The 26,336-nt window shown below is 34.6% G+C and overlaps 4 protein-coding genes and 1 pseudogene across 5 annotated transcripts; 3 read left to right on the top strand and 2 right to left on the bottom strand.

Annotated features, from left to right (window-relative positions):
• Positions 1-4,969: 4,969 nt before the first annotated feature.
• Positions 4,970-5,919, top strand: LOC108826690 (ethylene-responsive transcription factor ERF107). Its single transcript, XM_018600072.2, has one exon. The coding sequence runs from the start codon at positions 5,011-5,013 to the stop codon at positions 5,725-5,727; it is 717 nt and encodes a 238-aa protein (XP_018455574.2). The 5' UTR covers positions 4,970-5,010; the 3' UTR covers positions 5,728-5,919.
• A 949-nt stretch (positions 5,920-6,868) lies between these two features.
• Positions 6,869-13,524, bottom strand: LOC108826673 (U-box domain-containing protein 52-like). The gene is made up of 8 exons (XM_018600052.2): positions 13,320-13,524; positions 13,105-13,226; positions 12,723-13,017; positions 12,289-12,644; positions 11,761-11,862; positions 11,334-11,681; positions 10,385-11,143; positions 6,869-7,051 (listed from the first exon to the last, which is right to left on the bottom strand). Exons 1-8 carry the CDS (start codon positions 13,522-13,524, stop codon positions 6,869-6,871), a joined length of 2,370 nt encoding a protein of 789 aa, XP_018455554.2.
• A 3,133-nt stretch (positions 13,525-16,657) lies between these two features.
• LOC108828689 (uncharacterized Rho GTPase-activating protein At5g61530) lies at positions 16,658-19,319 on the bottom strand. 2 transcript variants are annotated; one of them, XM_018602446.2, is made up of 10 exons: positions 19,114-19,319; positions 18,680-18,781; positions 18,346-18,608; positions 18,191-18,253; positions 18,092-18,110; positions 17,869-17,967; positions 17,700-17,777; positions 17,372-17,616; positions 17,142-17,298; positions 16,658-17,062 (listed from the first exon to the last, which is right to left on the bottom strand). In XM_018602446.2, exons 2-10 carry the CDS (start codon positions 18,738-18,740, stop codon positions 16,917-16,919), a joined length of 1,131 nt encoding a protein of 376 aa, XP_018457948.1. In that variant the 5' UTR covers positions 18,741-18,781; positions 19,114-19,319; the 3' UTR covers positions 16,658-16,916. The 2 variants fall into 2 exon arrangements, with proteins under 2 accessions (XP_018457948.1, XP_018457949.1); XM_018602447.2 differs by having other exon boundaries at positions 18,680-18,785; positions 19,114-19,301.
• Positions 19,320-20,145: 826 nt separating this feature from the next.
• LOC108828695 (uncharacterized) lies at positions 20,146-22,409 on the top strand. Its single transcript, XM_018602454.2, has 4 exons — positions 20,146-20,426; positions 20,845-20,986; positions 21,073-21,299; positions 21,718-22,409. Exons 1-4 carry the CDS (start codon positions 20,169-20,171, stop codon positions 22,279-22,281), a joined length of 1,191 nt encoding a protein of 396 aa, XP_018457956.1. The 5' UTR covers positions 20,146-20,168; the 3' UTR covers positions 22,282-22,409.
• A 1,068-nt stretch (positions 22,410-23,477) lies between these two features.
• LOC130502640 (terpenoid synthase 25-like) lies at positions 23,478-26,116 on the top strand (annotated as a pseudogene).
• Positions 26,117-26,336: the final 220 nt, after the last annotated feature.

Genomic DNA, 26,336 nt, shown 5'->3' with positions numbered 1-26,336 from the left:
TTTTAGAAAATAAATTTATTTTATAATTTATGAGATATTCCACATGAATATGTTCGAATTTATTAGAGTGCCTTAAGCTACTTAAATAGCTGGGTTCGGATAACGAGCCATACATTCGGCTTCTGTAACAAAACATGTTTAATTTTTTCTTCCGGTGCGTCATTACAGCAAAAACAATCCATTCCAGGTTTTTACATGCAGGCGGTCCCGGAGAAAGAAATTGCTGCACTTTCTCTTGAATTCTAAACCATCTGCATTTCTAACTATATAAAGAAATATGATTAACCGAGAATTTAACAGTATTGCATAGTTCCAATGTCAATGATGATAAATGATTGAAAAGAGAATCTTGTATGTATTGTACATATATAAAAATATGTAAGAAGCAATTTATAATTACTACTATAGTATCTAGAATGAGTTCTAAATCAAATAAAATATTATTAATAAAAAATAATTTAAATTTATTGTAAATCTTTAAAATAGAGTAAGGCATCTATACATTAACAAATGTTATTAAAGGTCTTAAAATAAATCTCATAATATCCTAAATAAAGTATATTGTTTCTCTCTTCTCATTTTTATTACATAGATATTCATTAAATTTATGGATGAAATTTCTCTAATTGGCTATGCATTCATATATATTTAGTCATTTTAGTTTTCCTATCCATAAGTAATAATTAAATTAAATGATTTTTATAATATATTTTATCTTCGAAGAATATTTTAAGGGATTATGTATCTCATGAAGGCAAAGTTTTAATAGCTTTAAACCTTTTTATATTTTTTAACAAAAAATATTTGATCCTGTGTAAAATAAAAATAAATAAGTAAACCATACAATGAATGCATAAGTAATTAGAGAAACATAATCCATAAAATTCAATGAATATTTAGAAAAAAAAAGAGGGAGACAAAAAATTATTATAAAGATATTATGATATATTTTAAGAATTTAATTAAATTTATTATGTATAGATTGCTTAATCTATCTTAAACATTCAAATTAAATTAATAGTTGTTTTTACTAAAATAATCATATATGATTAAAATCCCCTTTTAGATACTAGAGTAATAATGTTGGTCTCACATATATATATATGATATAGTCTCTATTTTACATCAGTAGGAAATACAACCATCAGAGAGTAAACAAGTAGGAAATAAAAATCAGATAGTAAACCATCGTTTATAGAAAAGTATTACGATAATGTTATCATCACATTTTGCTATCATGTATTCATCATGATTTTTCTCGTTCTTTTATATCAATGTATGTACAATACAATGATTCATATATAAAGACACTCTACTTTCGATCATTTATCATCAAAAACATGCAACTATGCATATAATATTATATTAATTCTCATTTTTTTAAAATGCTATTTTTCTTATAGCGGGAGATGCATATGGTCTAGAAGCAAAAGCAAGACGGTGCCTCTCTGTAGAATGTTCCTTACCAAGAGTAGGAAGATATTGTGCTTGTTGTGTCCAAGGAGAGAAAACACTAAAATGTTGGGTTAAGAAAGAAGAATGTATGGCTGCTTGCAAGAAGCTCACAGCTCGTTGAGTGGCTTAAGAAACTTTGAAGGATTTAGAACATATTCATGTAAATATTTCAATAAAATTGTTATAACATTATAAAATAAAGATTTTAATAAACTATTTCTTTTGTGTTCGAAAGAAAAAAAACTATTACTTTGGATATATATATACACACACACGTATCTACCTAAATCTACTTACATATGATAACAAACTTATGTAATAGAAAAAAATAGAATGATATTTGTCGTAATTATGTATTTGTGTTCCATACCATTAATTAACAAGCTTCGACATGCATTTTTTATCTTTTTATTTTTTTCAATTTATCTTCTTGATCTGTTCTTATTGATCATAGTCTTCGTCACACTTCCACACATACACATAGAAACAAAGATCAAGAAGGTTATTTAGGAGCGGATGGTATAACTCTATTTGTTTTAAATGAAGGATTCCAAAACATGCTTTTTTGGAAGGGTTTCAGTTGGTAACTGATTACCAACGCGAAACCGCCTTCGTTGTTGGGGATTGAATGTTTCTTCCACTTACCTGTTATGTGACAGTTGTGATGAATCTTGTGACCATATTTATTTTTTTCGGGTGTGATTTCTCAAAGGAGGTTTTGCTGTCCTTTTTCCGGCATATAAGTTTTGACTGTCCATGAATTTCGATGGGATCAATCTCTTGGGCTCAGGTTTGTGCTCCAAATGACAAGATTAAGACGATGTGTTTGCCCAACGTTCAATCAGTAATGTATGCCATCTGGAAAGAAAAAAACTAGTAGATTGCACAATTCTACTTGCAGAACAAATTCGTGTTGTGATAAGGAAATTCAAGTTATTTTAAAGACAAAATTATATGGGCTGGACCAGGAATCTCATCTCAAATCTTCACGAGTCTCAAGTCTTATTATTTCCCGAACGTCTATTTTCTACATACTTGGTTCAAGTACTTTCAGTTCTAACCTCTCTTTTCATATGTATATGTCTTGCTTCACTTGTGTTCCTTTCTGAGCTTTTGTATGTCTGTCCTTCTTCTTTTTTTTTTTTGATCAAATATGTCTGTCCTTCTTTGCGCTTAAATTCGTAATGGGAAAATAAGAGAAGAGAAGATGAAAGTATTATATTAAAAAAAGTTACAAAAATGGCAACTAAACAAGAAAAAAGACCCATGTGAACCTCTTAAACCATTTTTTAAAAAAAAACCTCCTAAAAACTTAAAAATTTAAATATTTTATTATATCATTATTTTTAATATTATAAAAATACTAGGATCAATTGATTATAAGCAAATGTAATTTGAGCTATTGCAAAATATCTTCGATGAGAAAACTCTCTAATTTTTCTTGGTTTTCAATTATTTTTTAAAATTTTATTATGAAAAAGTTTACGGTGTTTATAGCCACTAAATTTATAAGGGCATCTCTAATAAACCCATAAACTCTCAGATCTTCAAAACTTAAAAAAGTGAGATGTCCTTATAAATTTATAAATTATGGGGCGTAAAACTTAAAAAAGTGAGATGTCCTTATAAATTTAGTAGCGTAAAACTTAGAAAAAGTGAGATGTCCTTATAAATTTAGTAGCGTAAAACTTAAAAAAGTGAGATGTCCTTAAAAAAGTGAGATGTCCTTATAAAAAATGAGATGTCCTTAAAAAAGTGAGATGTCCTTATAAATTTAGTGGCGTAAAACTTAAAAAAGTGAAATGTCCTTAAAAAAGTGAGATGTCCTTAAAAAAGTGAGATGTCCTTATAAATTTTGGGGCGTAAAACTTAAAAAAGTGAGATGTCCTTATAAATTTAGTGGCGTAAAACTTAAAAAAAATGAGATGTCCTTAAAAAAGTGAGATGTTCTTAAAAAATTGAGATGTCCTTATAAATTTATAAATTATAGGGCGTAAAACTTAAAAAAATGAGATGTCCTTATAAATTTATAAGGACATCTCTAATAAACCCATAAATGCTCAGATCTTCAAAACTTAAAAAAGTGAGATGTCCTTATAAATTTATAAATTATGGGGCGTAAAATGAAATGTAAATAATTATTTGTTTCTTGAGAGTGGGTTCAAAACCGGCGCTGGCCCTATACACCTTGTTCTTTCATGGAAACCAAACTTTCCAATTTCACTCTTCACGAAGATAACCCATCTCCGTTTACTAGCTTAGTTCACGACTTTCACTCAGACACAAGCCCAAGAACCATCAACAACCATACCCCTAAACCGGTGATTCTTTGAAAAGATTGATACAATTTTCTATTTTTTTTTTCACTTAGTCCTATCTTACTCCCCATCTGCTAGTAGTCTTAATAGAGTATAAAATTGGGACAATAAACAAATAAATCGGAGCTACGTAAGTAATGTAAGAAAAAAAACACAATAAGTAGTTAAGTACACACAAATCTGGACGTAAAGTTAGATTTCAAAACTTCAATAGTAGAACACACTAATCAATGGATAATGCCGCCTAAGATTATCTACAACGCATCCATAAAATTATATAATCAATAATATCTTGCATATTAAATAAAATCAAGGATTACTTAACATATTCGTTAAAAAGAGGAATTTTAATAATATTAGATTACGAGTATAATTGTCAAGCAACTGAGCAAAAGGGTAAGGTTTGGTTATATATGTGGAGCCCTAGATAATTAAGTAGAACGAATGAAAAATCATGTTGCTTCAAATCATATCCTAGCAAGTAGCTAGCAAGATAACCCTACAAGAAAAGGAATTTGACGAATTTGTCTCTCCTCTTTGGGTGAAAGTTATCTACGTACATAATATCTAAATGTTTTGCTCGAATAATAAAATACACAATATCTTTCGTTATTTATAGTTTAACTTGCGAGTCATTACTACTGCAAAACTCATGTATATTGAGTTTACAAAAAAAAAACTCATGTATATTGTATCAGCCAAAAGTCATGTATGTAAAAAAAGAAGAAGTCATGTATGTTATTCATTTTTTATTTAAAAAGAATCAACCTCAACCAATTTAATCAAAATTATTTGTTAATGGTAAATGTAAACGTTAAATACAAACAAATTTTACGTTTGCGTTTATAACTCACAAAAGAATTTATCAAAACTAGAAATGTTTATAAAAATGTATATTGTGTAAATGCAAACACATAGATTGTGTTCGAAACAATAAAAAAAAAAGCAAATGAAGTGATAATTAAGACAAATAGTCACCACCGAAAAGCTTAAAACCACCACATTTTATGCAAATAACTTAAGATTTAACCATGGGGTATCTAATGGGATATACTCTATAAGATTCAAATTAGATATTAGTGGAACTATTCATCATCAGTGACAAAATCAAGTTGGCACAACTTGAATGAGTCCTGACAAAAGATCTTAACTTGTCTCCATAAATGATAAATGGATAAGGCTTGGGTCCACAGAGTAAACCATAGAGACAGAGAAAGACTTGTGACACCTTACACCCATGGCTGCCAAATACATGTTTATGATTTTCCTCTTTATATACACAGAAGAAAGATCAAAACATATCACTTGCAGAGTTTTCTTAAAGAAAATAAACATAAACATGACAACTTTTGAGGAAAGCTCTGATTCGGAGGTTATACACAAGCATCTCTTTGAGGACTTGATGATTCCTGATGGTTTCATGGAAGACTTTCTCTTTGATGATGCCGCTTTTGTCTCAGGACTCTTGTCTCTAGAATCCTTTAACCCAATTCCTAAACTAGAGCCTAGTTCACCGGTTCTTGATCCAGATTCCTATGTCCGAGAGTTTCTTCAAATGGAAGCATCATCATCATCATCATCATCAACAACAACAACTACAACATCACCTGAGGTTGAGACTGTCTCAAACCGGAAAAGACCAAAGAGGGTCGAAGAGACTAGACACTACAGAGGCGTGAGAAGGAGGCCATGGGGAAAATTTGCAGCAGAGATTCGAGATCCGGCCAAGAAAGGATCTAGGCTTTGGCTAGGGACATTTGAGAGTGATATTGATGCTGCAAGAGCTTATGACTACGCAGCTTTTAAGCTCAGGGGAAGAAAAGCTGTGCTCAACTTCCCTTTGGATGCAGGTAAGTATGATGCTCCGATCAATTCTTGCCGGAAGAGGAGAAGAAACGATGTACCGGAGCCTCAAGGAACAACTACCAGTAATTCATCATCTTCATCAGACTAATGTAACTAGTCATGCTTAACTTTGACTAATGTAGATAAATATCTTAAGTATGTGAAGCATCATGTATAGAGCCAAGATAATATTAGATTAGTGTAGTGAATAAGTGTTGCAAAATATGTACTAAAGAGTTCCTGTAACAATGGAACTTATGTGTTGTCCCATGTCTTACAGATAATCAGGTTCTCAAAACAAGTTCTTGTCCAAGAATGGTTTCAAGTTTCTGCTTTCAGAGTTTAACTTTGTTGTGAACAAAAGGCGAATAAAGCAAAAAAAGCAAGAATACCTATTGAAAAATATGATAGAGGCAAATATCCATTTTAAAAATTTGTATATTGGTTTTTTTTTTTAACTCGAAGAAAGTTGAGATACATAGTGTCGATAAGAAACCAAAGACAAAGAACATAAACCAAACAAAATAAAATAAAATAAAACAAAGACATAAACATGGTATAAAACTCATATATGTCCACAAGTCTATTCCTACCACTTTTCCAGAAGAATTCGATATCAATGGAGCTGACTTAAAGAACAAAATGTCTTGAGCAGTCCCAACTTTGAAGTAAATATCACCAAGTCATATTAGAACCAGCAACATCAGTAACAATCGAGAGGTCAAATCTACACTAATTCTAGCAGCTGCTATCCATGTGAAACTTGCATGACCAGAAACCACCACTAAAACTGTATATTGTATATTGGTTATGTAAACTGTATTTATATTGGCTTCAAAACTCGATATTTTTTTTCTAGGAAAACTTTTCCTAATCCTAAAGGATATATACCATACCGCTTCTGCGAATGTGTCCTTTATAAATTATAGTACACCAAGATTTAAATCATTCTAGAATCAACAAACTTTATGGTTAGATTGGGAGGGTGAAACCGGATTGTGGATTAATTAGTTGAGATGTCCAAAAAGTATGAATCAAAGAAATTGAGTCGATGAACAAGTTTTAAGACGGATCATAATTAGAAACACACTTTCTGTCCATCTCTATTGTTGTAATTATTACATCTCTGCACACAAGGTAAATTGTCGGAACAGAGACAAAGGAAGAACAGAGTAAAACACACAAAAAAACATAGTAAACACATTGATAGAATTTATCGTGCTTAGTGTCAAATATCTCTCTCTCTCTCACTATTGTTTATTGGATTTCCACTCCATGATCGCTGAGTAAAGAGTGTAATTAGCAAGAAGGTTCTTGTTAGGCAATGGAAGGTTAGTCACCGGAGACACATCCTTCTCTATCAGCCACTCTTCTATGGCTTCACGATCGTATGTATACCCATCCGCAGCTACACACGGCTGGTTCATCACTCCCTGTAACCAATACCAAAATATTAGGTTAAATCATGAATAAATCAAGGTTTCTTGACACGCAAGTAAGCATTTAGGTTTCTTGACAAGCAAATAAGCATTTAGGTTTCTTGCAGTACAAGAAATTAGGTTTAAACCTTGAGAAGTGGACAGATGAAGTGAGATGGAGGACCAGACGACGGAGTTCTGGAGATCGAGTTCTGAGCTTTGTCAACGACTCTCCTAAGCCGCTCCAAAGCCAGTATGATCTGATCTCTGAGGTCTGGTCTGTCTCTACGTCTCATCTCCGTACAACACAGTCCCAAAGCAGCTAACTCACGAGTCTCACTAATAGGCCAAACTCCAGCTTTCACATCCAACAGTTCCATGAACTCAGCATCGTCACCAATCACTTCTTCCACCATATGAGTAATGGCTATCGCGGGTTTCGCGGTTATCAGCTGAAGAATCACAACACCTAGAGAATACACATCTGACTTAGGTGAGATGATCCCTGTCCTCTGATACTCAGGGTCGATGTAACATAGTGTTCCAACAGGACTGGTTTTCTTGAGGACCGTTAGTTTAGAAGCGGCGTCGTCTTGGTTAACCATTGTGGAGAGACCAACATCCCCTAGTTTGCTAACGAAGTTGTGATCAAGCAAGATGTTTCCTGGTTTGAGGTCACGGTGAATGATGGGTCTAGGCTTGCATTTGTGGAGGAAGACAAGCGCTGAAGCTACTTCTAAAGCAATCCTGAAACAGCCCATAAGACTACGTATTTGCTCTTCTTCTTTCCATTAATGGCTACAGCTACAGCACGAGGTGGTGGTGAAGGAGGTAGAGATAGGTGTTCACTTAATGATCTTGCTGCTTTCTTCTCTTCCATTGCTTTACCTATAACTTAAAAAAAAAGTCTAAAAATGCAATGTGTTTCAAACTCTAGCAATAAAATGAAACATTACTTGCAGAAGAAGTTACAGGAAAATTGAGAATTCAATGGCAGTTTCCAACCAAGATGCAAATATACCAGTTTAAAACTGATATATATATATATATACTAGGATTTTCCTGCACCATGTGCAGTAAGAAATTTTAATTTATTTATATTTTTTTAAATTAAATATTTAGCTTAACTATTTTCTTACTAATATTTAGAGATTTGATATATTATTAAAATCAATTTGTGTATAAAACTAATAAAATAATAATATAAAATTGTATAATTATCAAAAAATTTGCCTAACACATATTATAAAATTTGTAGATATATAAAAAATTAATGACTCTTACGATTAGATATTCAATTTTATAAAAAAAGTTGTAGAAATTTTTGAAAGTTTTAGTAACAAATTGAAATTTACAAAATAATAATATTTGAAAATTTGAAAATATATATAAATATATATTTATTTTATAGATGATGTATGAGCTATTACCATATTTAAAAAAACTTTCCAAAAAAATATCAATATTAAATATAATATATGAATTATTACCATATTCTAATAAATTTACCAAAAATATAAATCAACATTAAATAAAATTGTCCATGTCATATTTTTCTGAAAGACATGTCATCAATTTCATTAGCCATGTCATATTTATTTTGTGAAATTGATTATAGAGAGGACATGTGGCAAAATCACTTCTTAGATATAGTCTAGGGTATATATATATATATTTATATTAGCTTTTTTAAGACAAATGTTTCATTGTATTATTCTCACGACCGGTCTAGGTTACCAGAGCGATCAAGATATCAGGCAATCCAGAACTTACCAAGTAGTTCTGTTCGAGCAGAGAATAATGAGGAAAAAAAGAAGACAAATCCTAGGTTTGTTGAGTTAATGACATTATCTCAAGACCAAAGAATTGACACAAGAAAGCACGTTGTTGCCGCCACCAGCCCCCTCCATTTATACTGTTATAGTCAGCTCACTAGTTAATTAATTTTCTTCACAAGTTGAATTTTATTTTGTTGCTATAAAAGGATCTACGTTGGTATATCCCTCATGTTGCAGTTTTTTTTATATTTTAAATAAACAAGGTCAGACAAATAAAATATCCAGTTTTTATGTCAGCATATCAGGAGAAAGAAACAACCTGTCAAACCTTTAAATTACATCGAAATAAAATCAGAAAAATGGTTTAATGAATGTATGTTTAGAAGTTAGATATAATGAAGTCCATTAGTTTCAATGACGATTTGATTCTCTGTGAGCATGATAACGGACATATGTTTTATTTTATACCATAGTTTTGAGTTGTACGTAATATTGAGACCAGGCCTGAAAGTATATGATATAACATTCTTAGGATTTATATATTTTTTTTTTTTGAACTTAGGATTTATATAGTTGCCTGCATGACATTCTCATCCGTTTTGTCACGTCTATTTTTTTAACCATTTCCTTACTATACTTTATAACATGTATTATATCATCAAATCATGCTTTAAAAATGAAAAAAACTTGCAACAACTAGTACCAATCGTAGAGGATATACCAAGCTAGGATTCCCATAACTTTCTGTGCTCGTGTGTTCACAATAAAATAATAGATATAATCACTAAAATCACCGAAAGTCAACTTTGTTTATATGTTCTGTTGTTTACTAGGAAAATGGTTCTCAGTCTCTTTGTCTGATCAATTCAGACAATCCGAGAAGAAACTAGATTGGCCAATGGGGAACATTTACCTGTTTAAAGAAACAATATCTCAGAATACTCCAAAACCAGCTTGCCGTCTGTATTTCCAGACATGAACAGATGAACTGATGTTTCTTTATCTACAAGCTACAGCCACTTGTAGAAAAACCTTCAAAATAACATACTAAAAATGGCAAAAAACTCATTTCATTTGACATTTGTACGATTCTTAAGTCGACAAAACTACCGGTTTAATTGGTTTGATAAGAGAACCCACCTAAGGTTCTGAGACAAAGTTCCAAGTAACTGCGTTTACAGAATCGGTTATGAGATTTTAGAGATCATAATGAATTTTAAAACCATTTTTCTTGATAAATTTGAACGGTATATATTATCTTTTAATCTCTCTCTCTCACTATAGTTTATTTGATTTCTTCCACTCCATGATTGCTGAGTAAAGAGTGTAATTAGCAAGAAGGTTCTTGTTAGGCAATGGAAGGTTAGTCACCGGAGACACATCCTTCTCTATCAGCCACTCTTCTATGGCTTCACGATCGTATGTATACCCATCCGCAGCTACACACGGCTGGTTCATCACTCCCTGTAACCAGTACCAAAATATTAGGTTAAATCATGAATAAATCAAGGTTTCTTGACACCCAAGTAACCATTTAGGTTTCTTGCAGTACAAGACATTAGGTTTAAACCTTGAGAAGTGGACAGAAGAAGTGAGATGGAGGACCAGAGAGATTTCTGGAGATCGAGTTCTGAGCTTTGTCGACGACTCTCCTAAGCCGCTCCAAAGCCGGTATGATCTGATCTCTGAGGTCTGGTCTGTCTCTACGTCTCATCTCCGTACAACACAGTCCCAAAGCAGCTAACTCACGAGTCTCACTAATAGGCCAAGCTCCAGCTTTCACATCCAACAGTTCCATGAACTCAGCATCGTCACCAATCGCTTCTTCCACCATATGAGTAATGGCTATCGCGGGTTTCGCGGTTATCAGCTGAAGAATCACAACACCTAGAGAATACACATCTGACTTGGGTGAGATGATCCCGGTCCTCTGATACTCAGGGTCGATGTAACATAGTGTTCCAACAAGACTGGTTTTCTTGAGGACCGTTAGTTTAGAAGCAGCGTCATCTTGGTTAACCATTGTGGAGAGACCAACATCGCCGAGTTTACTAACGAAGTTGTGATCAAGCAAGATGTTTCCTGGTTTGAGGTCGCGGTGAATGATGGGTCTAGGCTTGCATTTGTGGAGGAAGACAAGCGCTGAAGCTACTTCTAAAGCAATCCTGAAACGCTGGAACCAAGGGATAGGTGGCGTGTCGTTGACTAGCATCAAACGGTCATCTAAGCTTCCATTGTTCATGTACTCATAGACGAGGCAGCCTCGTTCAGGGCATGCTCCGAGCAGGAGGACTAGGTGAGGATGACGGATCTTGCTCAATATCTCAAGCTGTCAAAACAGAGAAACAAAACATACTGGTCGGTTTTTGTTGGAGAAAAAATCTCACATTAGAAACTTAAAAAGACACTAAATATAATATATATAAATAAATATAAAATAATTGGATCGATCACCAATTAATTTTAAGTTGGAAGTCTAAAAAAAACTTAACAGTTTTGATTTTAGAGGATTTTCTCACCTCTTGATCAAACTGTTTAGAGAGTTGAGTTTCTCCTGCGTGAAGGACCTTGACAGCACCCGTGGTGTGATGCAGATTGCATTTGTAGACAGTTCCATAGGCTCCAACTCCTATCTTGAGATCTTCAGAGAAGTCAGAAGTGGCGGCTGCGAGTTCCTCCCATGAGTAATGTTGGTACTGGATCCCTGGAGAGACGAGAGAAGCCTGGAGATTATCCTTCTCTTTAGCATCGCGTTCTGCTTTGATCTCGGCTTCTCTTCTATGTAAAGCCTCTTCCATCATGAGTTCTTCTTCCTTCTCTTTCAGCTCCACAAGATTCTCCGATTCTTCGGATCTTTGCTCAGTAAGCTGAAACCGAAACTAAAATGAGAACACAAAATGTAGCAGAAGGCAACGGTCTATGCGGTTTATAGAAATCAGATCAAACCTTTTTAGAGGCATCAACAGTCTCAGTTTGAGCCATGGCATACATCTCCTGAACATGTTTCAGTTTGGCTCTCAGCTTCTCTATCTCAAAGCTCATATCCACCTACACATTTAGATTCTAGTTTCAGAATCCTAAATGGAAAGTTTAAATTGACCAACATTAATAAAAAAATTTAGGCTAATCTACCTATCCATAATTGATTTTAAGTTAAAAGCTTTGAAAACTTGACAGGATATAAAAGTCTTGTTTGTTGACCTAAGTAGAATGACCCAAAAATGGTTTTATTACCAGTCCTAATGTGGAATTCAGTTTGAGATCACACACCAGAAATTTAAAGTTACCAAATGTACTTGGACTAGTCCCACTAATGGTGTAGAGAGTACTTGACAGAACCAAACAAAAACATGTTCTGTCTCTCCGGAAAAAAAAAAAAACAGAATCAATTTTAAAGGAAAGTTTGATGATGCTAGACTTGGACTCTGGCTCACATCTCTCTAAATATAACAGTTTCTAAGACAATGAACTTACCTGATTATCGGTCAAGGAATGGACACTGAGGAGTCCATCAGACATGTTAGAAGCTTGATGAGAAACAAAAGAATAGTTCTCAGGAACCACTGCTCCCCAATCCATATTGGCCAGCTCGTGGTTGTTGCTCGAAGACGAGCTCACGATCTCTCTCCTGTCCTCAAGATCCCTCCACTTAGAAGTACAGCTCATTGCGTGATACGATGCACTAGATATCTCACTGCTATTGATACTCTTCTTCCCTTCGTTACCGCTCTGCTCCGTCTCGCTTGAACTCCTATCCATTTGAACCACCGTGCTTCTGCTCATTTCCGATAAATGAGAGAATCTTGATTGCGCTTCCGAAACAGAGTGCTCTGTTTCAGCCAGAGCAAGTTTAATAACTGACGTTTTTTTTAAAGATTCATATTGATTCTGTTTTAAGCAACGTTTACCAGAAGGGACTGTATGACTATCAGTGGAGACACTAGTGGTACTGCTTCTCTCGAATCTTGTGCTGGCTTCTGAATCGGAAGGACGAACAGAAGCTAGCTTCTCCTTTGAGACAACATAGACTGTGCAGAATCTTGGAACCGCGGTTGCGATCATGGAAGACATATCGATCTTTCTTGAGAAGAATCCAAGAAGAGACATTCCTATAACGAGTTTAGTGACTCTAGTGCGAGCAATCTCTTCTGCTATAGCAGCTGCAGGATCGTGTGATTCCAGCACCAGGATCTCTACTTGCACCTATTTTATATCATTTGGGATTTTAGATTGTGGGGGTGGGGGGAACAGAACAAAGAAAAGGAGACTTAAGACGCAAGTCACACAAACCTTTTTCCTTTCGAACATTTTCTTGTAAGGACAAAGCATCTCGTTTGTGTTCCAGTCTACTTCTTGTTTGTAAGCTGATACTACATCATCTCTAAGCTCTGTGATCGATATCGCATTCCCCACTGAAACCAAATAAGAAAAGACTCGATTATTGTAAGCCAAAACACATAGCTTGTGCGTCAAGTTACAAGATTCTGAAGTCACACACAGCTTACTTGGGGTAGGGACGTAAGTGACAGGAGGACGAACATAGAGCAACTTGAAATCAGAGAAGCCTTCGGGGATGAACTTATCAAGAGCCCAAAGGACGGAGTATTTGCTCTTCTTCTTTCCATTAATGGCTACAGCTACAGCATGAGGTGGAGGACGAGGTAGAGATAGGTGTTCACTTAATGTTCTTGCTGCTTTTTTCTCTTCCATTGCTTTACCTATAACTTAAAAAAATAGAAAAGTGCAATGTGTTTCAAACTCTAGCAAGAAAATTAAACTTAACTTGCAGAAGAAGTTACAGGAAAATTGAGAATTCAATGGCAGTTTTCAACCAAGATGCAAATGTACCAGTGACTGATATATACTTCCTCCGTTCCATATTACTTTATATTTTACCACAATGCACAAATATTAAAGAAACCTATTTTTTATTAAAAATATTACTAAATTACAATTTAAAAATAGTTTATTTAATTATAAATAGAAATAAAAATAATTTAATTGGTTACACAGTTTTTGATAAAGTTAAATTTACATAGATTTATATAAATATCATCTATTATGAAATAACAAAACTTTTCTAAAACATCAAGTATATTGAAATGGAGGGAAGGGAGTATTGGCTTCTTAAAGATAAACGTTTCATTGTATTATTCTCAAGACCAGTCTAGGTTACCAGAGCGATCAAGATATCATGCAATCCAGAACGTACCAAGTAGTTCTGTTCGAGCAGAGAACAATGAGGAAAAAAAGAAGAAGACAAATCCTAGGTTTGTTGAGTTAATGACATTATTTCAAGACCAAAGAATTGACACAAGAAAGCACGTTACTGCCGCCATAAGCCCCCTCCCATTTATACTGTTATAGTCAGCTCACTAGTTAATTAATTTTCTTCACAAGTTGGAATTCTTTTTTGTTTCTATTAAAGTATCTACGTTGGTATATCCCTCATGTTGCAGTTTTTATTTGTTTTAAATAAACAAAGTCAAACAAATAAAAATATCCAGTTTTTATGTCAGCATATCAGGAGAAAAAGAAACAGCCTGTCAAACCTTTAAATTACATCGAAATAAAATCAGAAAAATGGTTTCTCAAAGTAATGTATGTATGTTTAGATGTTAGAATCCAGTCCATTATTGTTTCATTAACGATTTGATTCTCTGTGAGCATGATAACGGACATAGGTTTTATTATATTCTATACCATATGTACGTAATGAGATCAAGCCTGAAAGTATAGTATATAAGAGCATCATTATTGGTGGGCAGAGCCCTTAACTTCTTTTTTTTTTTTTTTTTTTTTTGGTCATCAAACACTTAAGGGCACATAAGGGCAGCCCTTAGATAAGGGCTGCCCTTATGTGCCCTTAAGTGTTTGATGACCAAAAAAAAAAAGTTAAGGGCTCTGCCCACCAATAATAATGCTCTAACATTCTTATGATTCATATAGTTGCCTGCATGACATTCTCATCCATTTTGTGACGTCTATTTTTTTTGCCATTTTCTTACTATACTTTATAACATGTATTATATTATCAAATCATGCTTTTAAAAATGAAAAAAACTTGCAACAACTAGTCCTTATGGAATCGTAGAGGATATACCAAGCTAGGATTCCCATAACTTTCTGTGCTCGTGTCTTCACAATAAAATAATATAGTATAATCACTAAAATCACAGAAAGTCAACTTTGTTTATATGTTCTGTTGTTTACTAGGAAAATGATTCTCAGTCTCTTTGTCTGATCAATTCAGACAAATCCGAAAAGAAACTAGATTGGCCAATCGGGAACCAGCTTGCCGTCTGTATTTCCAGACATGAACAGATGAACTGCTGTTTCTTTATCTACAAGCTACAGCCACTTGTAGAAAAACCTTCAAAATAACATACAAAAAATAGCAGGAAACTCGTTTCATATTGACATTTGTACGATTCTTAAGTCGAGAAAGCTACCGGTATAATTGGTTTGATAAGAGAACCCACCAAAGGTTCTGTCATAAAGTTCCAAGTAACTCTTACAGAATCCGTTATGAGATTTCATAGATCATAAAGAATTTTAATACCATTTTCTTGATAAATTTGAAGTTTTAGGAACCATTGGCTAACGTTTCAATTGCTTAGAACATGTCCTTTGAAACTACTCAGAGATTCTCATAATAAAAATAACAAAAATAATAGGAAATTAAGTAAGAGAATGAAAATGAGTTCTCAAATAGTGTAATAAAAACTTCAAACACTTGTCTTTTTTTATTTGTTTATTTTTCTTTTCTAAATTAAAATTTAATTATGTAACAAAACCATCTCAAAATATTAATATTTTCTTGTTTGAAAAAAGGAAAATTTCATAAAAATACCCGAACTAAATTTTGTTAAGCTTTTTAATACTCAAACTTTTTCACTACCCAGTTTAATACTCCAACTAATTATTTTACTCATTTTAATACCCAAACTTTTAACACTGTACCCACTTTAATACCCAAACTTTATTTATTTAAATAAAAATACTAATAAATTTCAAACAAAACTTAATAAAATCTCAAAAATCTAAGAAAAAAATATTAAAAATTCTAATTTTATTTTAAGATTTAGAAAAGAAGGTAGATAAACAATGAAAATTTTATTTTTTAAAAAAAATAAATGAATTTGAATGATAAAAATAATTTTCGTTTTTTTATTTCAGAAAACAAACTAAATACAATATTTAAAACTTAGAAATTTTATTACAAAATTATATATTTTACACTATTTATTTATTTTTATTTCTCAAACACCAAAAAAATTTAGAATTTTCTGAGTTTATTTTGTAAATTTTAGAGTTTTTTAACTTTTATTTGAAACTTATTAGTATTTTTATTAAAATAAATAAAGTTCGGATATTAAAGTGGGCACAGTTTTAAAAGTTTGGATATTAAAATGAGCAAAATAATTAGTTGGGGTATTAAACTGGATAGTGAAAAAGTTTGGGCATTAAAAAACTTAACAAAATTTAGTTCGGGTATTTTAATGGAATTTTCCCTTTGAAAAATACTAAATAAAGTCATTAGAGCATCTTTATTGGTGTATTTCAACACATCTTAGAACAATATAATAAAAGGAAAAAATTAAAATAGTGATTAGAAATGTGTATTTCAAGGTGTTTTCACAAAAAGTGTTTTGGTGAAATTATTAGAGTGACATGGCACTAAATTTCACCTTTTACTTTATTTTATTAACTTTTCACATTTAATATATATCTCTCCACTTATCCCATTAAAGATGCTCTTACTAATAAGGTTGAGGTTGCTCTTATGTCCTGGACCGGTTCTGCATTTTAGCTAGTGATTGCTTTATTTGATATATATATATAAGGAAACAATTCAAATGTAGATTACTTGTAAAGCCAACAAACTTATTTTTGAACAGCATCTCAGGTCTAAACAATGTTTAGAGAAGAACCATATGAAACAAAGCTTATTTACTGAAAGCCACCAGTTAAGTCATCATCATTCTTCCATATCAAAAATGCATACGTTTCTTCTGGTTTGGTCCGGAAAATGAGAAGCCACACAACACTTGAATCTCGAATCATCAGAGAAAGATCAGTTAAGCAGTTATTGTTTTTTTTCACCTCCACACAGTTTCCCCTGCATCAGTGAAAATCGCATTGTGATGTTCAATCAGGCACTGCACAACGTCCACCGCACCAAAATCAACTTGAACGATATCATCCAGAGAGATCGATGAAGATGCATCAACACCTTCTCCTTCATCTGTAAAAACCATTAAAAGATGCAAAAATGTGACCATAATGAAACTCTGCTTCAATTGGTAATAAAGAGCTATTCTTACCTGAGAGCAAGTCCCATGGAGAAGCAGTTTCAAAGTCAATGCTTTTCTTAGGACTCCTCGTTGGCCGTCTCCAATATTCCCTATAAGACTCAGGTCTCTTCTCCTCTCGCCATATGATCACCGGAGCCATCTCCATAGCTAGGCTGTGTGAATCCATCTGATCCAAAAATGCAATAAAAACGACTAGTCCCACTTGTACAAAACTAATGTTTAAGTGATTATTCATATACCTTGTTGAGTTGTGCTTTATGGCTCACACGAAGCAACAACGCTGTTATGAACTCAAGCGTGTTGTAGTTGACACTAGAAAGCTTCTGGAGTGACTTTCTCAGTCTGGATACGCTCGACCTTGCGTCTTTGATTTCGTTGTAAAGCTCAAAAGTAGTTAGTGGTGTGGGAAGGCTAGCGAGATAGTATTTCATGAGTGCAGCTACATCAACTGGATTCACCCCTTCAGGTATTGACGCGCTGGGATCTGTTCAAACAAGTGATTAGTTTAGCACAGAGAAGCCATCATCAGAGTCAGAGAAGATAACTTGTTAGAATGTTTGTTGGTACCTTGATTGTAAGCAGAAACCAATTGTTGGATCAACTTCTTGTCTCCTTCGGCTTTGAACAAGTTTGGTGAGTTAAGTCCTGAGAAGAAGAGATTACCACAACAATAGCAAGTATGAGAAGAAGGTTTGAGCTATAGCAGAGCATTACAGGAGAGGGGATTAGTTGTCACCTGTTAAAATGAGATAATCTGCGCATTTCATCAGTATAAATGGAATAGGCCTGCTTGACTCCTGACGCTGGACAGTGATCTCAATCGCAACACCGAACACTGATCATAAACAAATTGTTATTTAGTGAAAGTTACCACATTGTTCCAACAAGGCAAGTAGAATCTTAATCATTGATAGTTATCTCAATGTTTTCAATGAACCATTAAATGGCGACTATCTTACCATCTGAGCTGGCAACTCCCTGCAGGTTTATAAACAAACAAAAAGTTAGAGACCAAACTCAAATCAACGGCTAGAATGTGATCTAAGGCTCAAACATACCTTCTGCCATCTTTCTATATCTGTCAAAAGAGTCTTGCTCTTTTGCGCAGTCTTTTTTGCAGCCTAAAAAAGAAGACAGAAGATCAAAGAAGTTAGCTGTTAGAAAATTTTAGAAAAATAAAACTAAGTCTGTTCTTGGCTACGACTAAATAGACCTCTTCCACTTTGATCTTTCCAACGGAGACCACCTCCTTGGTCTCAGTTAAACCCTTCCTGACCAACGTCCCGGTGGTGGCAGCAGCTGTTATCAGGTGTTCTTGCACGGCGTGTCTAGTTGCAGGCTGCTGAAGAATCGCCCACCTGCTTTTGAACAATGATCCAACTCTTTCTGCAACATCAGCAACGTTCACTTTCGCATCTTTGGCGACTTCTCCGACAAAACTACCAGCTGATTGCCTCGCTTCCCTTAGCTTCGTTCCTAATTTCAATAAAAAAAAACAGAGTAAGTCCTTTCAACCACAAACACACAAAGATAAAAAATCAACTAACCAGATGAAGAAAAGAATCCACTAGTTCTCTCCTGCCATTGCTGTGAGATGAGAGAAGACATTTTCTATTTGATCAATTACTTCAAGCAACCCCACTTCAAACCTGTCTAGATCACGACATATATGAGAAGACAAGACATGTGTTTTTGACTCTTTTGATTCTGACACAACTACAATCCGTGGTAATCAATTTCATAAGGTATAATCCATCTAACATCATCACCTTTAACCCAATCATATACAAGTTCTACAGAAGAAACAAACCCTAGAATCCTTTTCATCTTTCTATTACAGAAAGACTAAAACGCAAAAGCCCAAAAACCAAAGTCTTTAACAGCAAAAAGGAGATGACTTTAGGAACAAAAACCCTAAACCCATATCATCTAATCAAAACAAAGACGATCAGAAGAACAGAGCAATCGATCATAATCAAACCTTTTAAAAGTCCTTAGCTTTGATCGAATCTAACGAAACCCGATTCGTTGGAGACGATCAAAGACTACGAGGAGGGTCAAAGGAGTCCGCGGATTGATGAAAGAAGAGTAATTGATCGCTTCCTCCCCCAGGAGATCAAAAGGTTTCACCTTTATAATCCCCCCCCCCCCTGGAACAGAGAAGAAAAAATGTTATTGACAAAAAAAAAAAAGACAAATACAGATAATCTCGTATGTTCTGTTGTGCCACGTGTAAGAGTTCCGGAGATGTATCAAATCTAACTATTTCCAAATTGTTTAGTTGTCCTTCCTCTTATTTAATTATTGCAATTGAGACCTAAGCTTATAAATTGACAAATTAACGTCTTAGTTTAGTAGTTTTTGATTTTCGATTTTTCTAATAAGATTTATTTTCCAGATAACCAAAAAAAAATTAGATTTGTAAAAAAAGAATAAAGAGAGACAGAAAGAAAAAGTAGGAGAAATAAAATGATTTTGGGTAATTAGTGAATTTGTGTTTCCTTTTGTTATGTGGCATAATTTATGTTTAAAATATTTTATTCAGATTTTGTTTTCAAATATTATTTGATTTATTATTCTTATATTTTATTATATTTTAATTTTAATTTTTAATTTAGTTAATTTTTGACTTTATGGGATTTTTTTAAATCATGATTGCTAGAAAAAAATAGTTTTAGAAAAAAAAGATAATTATTTTAAAAGTAACAAACAATCAAAATCTAAATTATCAGAACTGAATCCAATAACAAAATGTTTACTGATGTTGTTACAGAGAAAGAAAAAAAAACAAAATGTTTACTGATTATTTCACACATGCACATGTGGATGTGGTGAGATGTTTGCTAGCCTATGTGGAAGACTTCTGAGGTGCGTTTTGTAATGTATTAAAATTGATAGGGTGACAATGTAATTGCTGAGAGTTAAAGGATAAAGATGAGAAAAGACAAATGAACTGATAGGGTGACAATGTAATTGCTGAAAGTTAAAGGATAAAGATGAGAAAAGACAAATTAAGTTAAGAAGGAAGACTTGAACATGGCAGCTTTGACTCTTCTTAATCACTTGTGCCTTCAAGCGTCGTCACGACATCTGTCACTTCCTCACCAAACGCGCTCGGGTTATCCACGAAATCCCGTTAAAAATCTCAACTTTCGTCAAAGCCTTGCCGAATCATCGAGCTTTCAGTTGTCCACGGTTGCTGTAAAATCTCTTAGTCCAGTCGCGGTGGAGGGTTCGCCGGAGAAGAAGAAGATGGTGAAAGGTATCAGAGTTTACGAGCACGGAGGTCCTGAGGTGAGTTAAAAGTTTCGATTTTTAACTTCTGTGTCTGATTTGGGATCATTGTAATCAAATTAGGTTTGAGATTGATTTGGGATTTACTACTATAAGCTTCAAAGTTCAAATTCATAGTTCTTATTACACAAGGGAACCTAGTAATACATTTAAAATCTCTTGTTTAAAATAATAGTTAAATACTCAACAAATTGTTAAACCATTAGCTTGAGTAAAAGATTGATTTAGCTTTTCTGAATCAATGATGTGTTTTTCAGACATGGCTTTGGTTACTTTGTAGCATAAGATACAGGATAGTTGTGGTAGGCACTGTTTTGAAAGTTACATCTTTTGATAAAGAAGCTTGTGATTGGTTTTAGCATTTTTGCCTGTTCTGTATTCTCAGTATTTCACTGTGGGTTCTGTTTGCAATTGAAAGGTTCTGAAATGGGAAGATGTGGAAGTAGGGGAGCCAAAGGAAGGTGAGATACGCGTGAAGAACAAGGCCATTGGGCTTAACTTCATTGATGTTTACTACAGGAAAGGCGTTTACAAGCCAGACTCTATGCCCTTCACACCAGGTTCTGCTCTCTACAACCTAACTTTTTTACACAAACATAAGTTTATCTATCTCTTAACCTATATTATATGCCGTTTCTGATCATAGGTATGGAGGCTGTTGGAGAAGTGGTAGCTGTGGGTTCAGGATTGACTGGCAGAAAGATCGGTGATCTCGTTGCTTATGCTGGAAGTCCAATGGGTGCATATGCTGAAGAACAAGTACTTCCTGCTGATAAAGTGGTTCCTGTTCCTTCATCTGTTGATCCTATCGTTGCAGCATCAATCATGCTCAAGGGTATGACTGCACAGTTTCTCCTTCGCCGTTGTTTCAAGGTTAGTCACTAGGCCTGCAGGTTCGGGTAGTTCAGTAGTTTGGTTCTGCCAAAATTTCACCGAACCGAACCAAAAATTTCGGTTCAGTATTCAGGTAGTTTGGATTTTATAAGTAGTACTGAAACTAACCGAAGTTTTTGGTTTCAATTAATATATTGGTTAAATTCGGTTTAATTTGAATACTTTCGGTTAGTTCAGTTTGAAATTTTGGTTAATTCACTTAGAAACTTGGTTTTAAATTTTTTTTTTTTGAAATATTACAACCGAACTAACCGATCACCGAACCGAAAACCAAGGTCAGTCTGCATCTAATCTAAACAACTAACCGATTACCGAACCGAAAACCAAAGTCAGTTTGCTTCCAATATAAAGACTTCTTCACTGTATTTGACTCAAGTTCTATCTGTATTTGTAAAAGGTCGAACGTGGACACACGATCCTTGTCCACGCTGCAGCAGGTGGAGTTGGATCTCTGCTGTGTCAATGGGCTAATGCGCTCGGAGCCGCTGTTATTGGAACCGTCTCCACCAACGAGAAAGCAGCTCAAGCCAAAGAAGACGGGTGCCACCATGTTATCATGTACAAGAACGAGGACTTTGTCTCACGGGTCAAGGACATTACATCAGGCAAAGGAGTCGATGTTGTTTACGACTCTGTGGGGAAAGACACCTTCAAGGGATCTTTAGCGTGTTTAAAGAGCAGAGGATACATGGTGAGCTTCGGACAGTCCTCGGGAACTCCGGACCCGGTTCCGTTGTCCGATCTTGCTCCCAAGTCGCTCTTCTTGACGAGACCTTCCATGATGCAATACAACGAGACTCGAGAAGAGCTGTTGGAGTGTGCGGGTGAGGTTTTCGCCAATGTTGCTTCAGGGGTTATAAAGGCTCGTGTGAACCACAAGTACCCGTTGTCCCGGGTCGCTGATGCTCACGCAGACCTTGAGAATAGGATAACATCTGGCTCCGTTGTACTCTTGCCGTGAAAACGTGTAATGTTGTTTCTTTTTTTAGTCTTCCAATAAGAGCAATAAGATTCCTTTGTAGTAGGTGTGGAAAGATACCAAATCTGTGTACTATTTATCTTCCAGTAAGAGCAGTACGGTTTTTATTATGTTTTCTTTGTACAATCCATTACGATGTTTTCCTTTTTCGAAGAAAAAAAAAGACACAGCTTATGATCATGTTGTATATTTGAGCATTGGTGGTAAAGAGATGAGCACGATCACTTATGGTGTGGTCATCTGACACATCTCGATGTATGAAGAATTCATATCCCATAAGAGCATCTCCATTGAATGATTGTGAAGGATTGTGGGGAGGGGGGGAGGCTCACACGTTTCCCAAAAAAAAAAATATAATATGTATTTGTTAGTGAATCTGAACCTTGGGAGTTCAGTGGGATGAATTCAATCTTTAACTGTTCCGTGGGTTCTACGACAGGTGTCGGTCCGTGATAGGTTTGGGTATTTTTTTTTTTTTTCAGAAAAAGGAAAAGTCAAACGAAAAAAGAAAATTAAAATAATACTCCCGGGCATTGAGATTGGAGAGATTTACTGTTGGAGTTGCTCTAATCATCACCAGATTTTGGTGTGTGGGTCAAATTCATCACCGGGCAGAACGGAAGTAAGTGTTGTTGACTTAATTAATGTCAATATCGGGAAGGGTTACACATGGGAAGAAAGTTAGTGGATGGATATATAATAAGAGCATTAATGATCATCTGATTATTTCCCGGAACATGTCTAATGTTATGAAAACCCTTGTCACGCTTCAGAAATGTGCATATGGGGTAGAATTAGAAAAGACTCACCAAGTCTTCATGCAAAGTTAAAGAGTGTAAAGTATGGATTATTCTAGTATAGATGGGGACAAAGACATGTTGCATTAAAGTTTTTCTATAACATGTTGCATGTCAAAATGGTTAACAAAAGCTATCTGGCATTAATTAGTAGTATATAAAATATTTATACATAGTGCAAAACACTCCTTTGAGGAGCAGAGGATCATAGATCTACCCTAAGTCAAAAGTACTCAAAGTTGCAAAAAAAAAAATACAGCTGTGACCAAAAACAAAATCATTACTTCTTTTGGTATTAAAAATATGACACTAGATCCTGGATCCATTTAAGGAACTCTAGAGATGTGAAAGCAAAGTGAACCATCTATTCCATCATCAGAACATAGAGCAGAGTAGATTTTTTTTTGTTTCGGTCTCGTTTCTATCTTTTTATTGACAGTGTCTAAAAATGCAAGCTTCAAGAATGATGATGAGTTTTGCTCCTAAAAACCTCCCTCACGCTCAAAAAGTTCCTCTCTGTTACAAGCCCAAACTTTCTATTGTACCTAGCCGTTTGCTTAGAAACCAAAATGTTTCTCGACAACCCACAAAACAAGATTCGTTCTCTGTAATGGCTACTAGTGGCGATCTTGAGAGTACTCGTCCCTTGGCTCAGTTTACTCCCACCTTTCTAGGAGATCACTTCTTCTCTGTTCCCGTCGACGGCTCTGTAAGTACATAGACATAATGACCCCATGTGACACTATTTATGGTAGCTAAGATACATGAGATATTGAGATGTGATAACTTAACTATGTTTCACAATTCACATGCATTTTATATTATCACATCTTTGTAGGAGTTTAACGCAATTGAGCATGAGATTGAATCGGTTATGAAACCGTATGTGCGAGATATGCTCATGTCTCCCTACACCTGTGACAAGGAGAAGATTCGTCTCATTCACTTGCTTATCAGTCTAGCGATCTCCCATTATTTCGAAGACGAAATCGAAGTGATTCTAAACAAAGCTTTTGGGAAGTTAGAAGGCTTGATTGCCAAGGAAGATGATCTGGAAACAATCTCTACTATGTTTGAGGTTTTCAGATTGTACGGTCACAAAATGCCTTGTGGTAACAACTTAATATATATGGTTATATCAGTTTTTTTGATTCTCATACATGGATATATTTTTTTTTGACTATATTTATACATATAAATCGAATTTATTATAGATGTGTTTGAAAGATTCAAAGGAGATGATGGAAAGTTCGAGGAAAGTGTAGTTGGAGATGTTAGAGGGATGTTGCAGTTGTACCACATATTCTCAAGACAAAAGATGAGGATATAATGGAGGAAGCACGGAGTTTCACTAGGAATCACTTGGCGGCAGTGACTATTACTACTAAACCACATCTCTCTAAGCATATACAAAACGCATTTGTACATACCTAGATATCATTGCGTAGAAATAGCAGTTGCAAGAGAATATATCTCTTTCTACGAACAAGAAAGAAGATCACGGGAGAATCTACTCAAGTTTTGCGAAACTCAACTTCAGTTACTGCCAGTTGCATTACGTCAAAGAGCTCAAATATGTCACCAAGTAACGTCATTGTAGCTATTTTCTCAAATCATATATATATGTATTATATTAATCTTGTTATATGTGACTTGTGCTTCTTGTAGATGGTGGAAAGAGCTAGATCTTGCGTCAAAACTACCTAACACCTTTCGGGACAGAAACGTGGAGATCTATTTCGGCATGATGGGTATATACTTCGAGCCACGATACTCCCTTGCGAGAGTAATAGGCACCAAAATTTCCATGATCATGACAGTTGTTGATGACACATATGACGCATATGGCACTCTTTCCGAAGTTATAAGTTTCACTGATGCCTTGCAAAGGTATCTATATTTTGAGCTCGTTCTTGTCATATGGTCTTATATAGAGTTAATGGCTAGATGGGATATTGGAACCATTGAAGATCTACCAGCTATATGCAAATTATTTTCCGAACTTTGTGGGAGGTTATGCAAGACATCGAACATCAGATGAGCTCGCTAGGAAGACCTTGTGGGGTGCAGCCGACTATATGAGGTACGTTAGTGTTATTACTTATTAGGAAACAATAAGGAGGTATGGTACTAACGGGAAAACAACATATTTCAACCCATATAATTTCGATCATGTCATTTCACATCCAGTAAATGCGATTTTATGCGCACTCCATGAAATTGTTTGAATTTTATCTGAACTTTCTACTGTAAGTCTGTAACACAAAAATCTATTTATTTGACTAATTAAATGTTAGTCATTTTGTCAGCATTTGTCTCCAAATGGAACAACGATGTATCAGATGATGGCTTAAAACAATGTCGTTTGTATAACTAACCCAACAATAGTAAACATTGTATGTTTATTTTGAAAACACAATATAGATAAAGAGCTTGAAAGAAAGGGTACCTAGAGATAGCAAAATATGGCACGCACAGGTCACGTATCAAGCTTTGAAGAGTACATGGAGGTTGGAATCGTCACAGGCGCAATGGATGATATAGGCAGTCTACAGCTTTCTTGGGATGGAAGATTGTGATGAGAAGATAATGTACGAGTGGTTTGCCTCTAGACCTAAAGTCATCCTGGATTTTAATGTTGTTTTTCGTCTGGATTAACGACATAACCACATTCGAAGAGAGTTGGAGAAGGAGAGGTGGCAATGGAGTCAACTTACATGGTGTAAGCCAAGAAGAGGCGGTTATAGAATTGAAGATAATTAAGGCATCACCATGAGATGATGATGGACGAGTTCTTTAAAGCCTTATCTACTGTGCCACGCCAGATTGTAATGCGAGTCTTCAATACTGCACGAGTGATCAATTTGTTCTACAAGGAGGGTGATGGATTTGGTCATCCAGATGAAAATCTCAAAGCCCACTTTACCTCTTTGTTTTTTGTAGATCTTTTTATGTACGTGCTTTTGATTTTCATGAGTCATGCATTTTTGATAATCTCTGTGTTTCGAGTTGTTATCTGAGTTTTGTTTTGAATCTATTGTTATCTTTTCAGCTAATGATTTATTGATTTAGTCATTTAGATACCTCTTTGAAATTGTTCCGAAAAAAAAGATACCTCTTTGAAATACAAAGTGAGTTTTAGCAAAAAATAAATAAATACAACGTGAATCTGTAATGGACAAGGTTCTACTCTAGAACTAATGTGATCAAACTATTGATAGCATAAAGGTATCTTTAGAT

The sequence above is a fragment of the Raphanus sativus genome, unplaced genomic scaffold (genome assembly GCF_000801105.2).
Source record: "Raphanus sativus cultivar WK10039 unplaced genomic scaffold, ASM80110v3 Scaffold0622, whole genome shotgun sequence".
NCBI lineage: Eukaryota > Viridiplantae > Streptophyta > Magnoliopsida > Brassicales > Brassicaceae > Raphanus > Raphanus sativus.
This window is presented reverse-complemented; position numbering and strand designations above follow the sequence as displayed.

Excerpts from the sequence above, each read along its gene's own strand:
- LOC108826690 (XM_018600072.2), top strand. The coding sequence starts at position 5,011 with ATGGCTGCCAAATACATGTTTATGATTTTCCTCTTTATATACACAGAA.
- LOC108826673 (XM_018600052.2), bottom strand. The coding sequence starts at position 13,524 with ATGGAAGAGAAAAAAGCAGCAAGAACATTAAGTGAACACCTATCTCTA. Across the intron at positions 13,018-13,104 it reads AAATGTTCGAAAGGAAAAAG|GTGCAAGTAGAGATCCTGGT; the intron begins GTTTGTGTGACT and ends GATATAAAATAG. Across the intron at positions 11,863-12,288 it reads ATTCCTTGACCGATAATCAG|GTGGATATGAGCTTTGAGAT; the intron begins GTAAGTTCATTG and ends CTAAATGTGTAG.
- LOC108828689 (XM_018602446.2), bottom strand. The coding sequence starts at position 18,740 with ATGTCTTCTCTCATCTCACAGCAATGGCAGGAGAGAACTAGTGGATTC. Across the intron at positions 18,254-18,345 it reads GAAAGATCAAAGTGGAAGAG|GCTGCAAAAAAGACTGCGCA; the intron begins GTCTATTTAGTC and ends CTTCTTTTTTAG. Across the intron at positions 17,299-17,371 it reads ATAAAGCACAACTCAACAAG|ATGGATTCACACAGCCTAGC; the intron begins GTATATGAATAA and ends TTTTTGGATCAG.
- LOC108828695 (XM_018602454.2), top strand. The coding sequence starts at position 20,169 with ATGGCAGCTTTGACTCTTCTTAATCACTTGTGCCTTCAAGCGTCGTCA. Across the intron at positions 20,987-21,072 it reads CTCTATGCCCTTCACACCAG|GTATGGAGGCTGTTGGAGAA; the intron begins GTTCTGCTCTCT and ends TTCTGATCATAG. Across the intron at positions 21,300-21,717 it reads TCCTTCGCCGTTGTTTCAAG|GTCGAACGTGGACACACGAT; the intron begins GTTAGTCACTAG and ends TATTTGTAAAAG.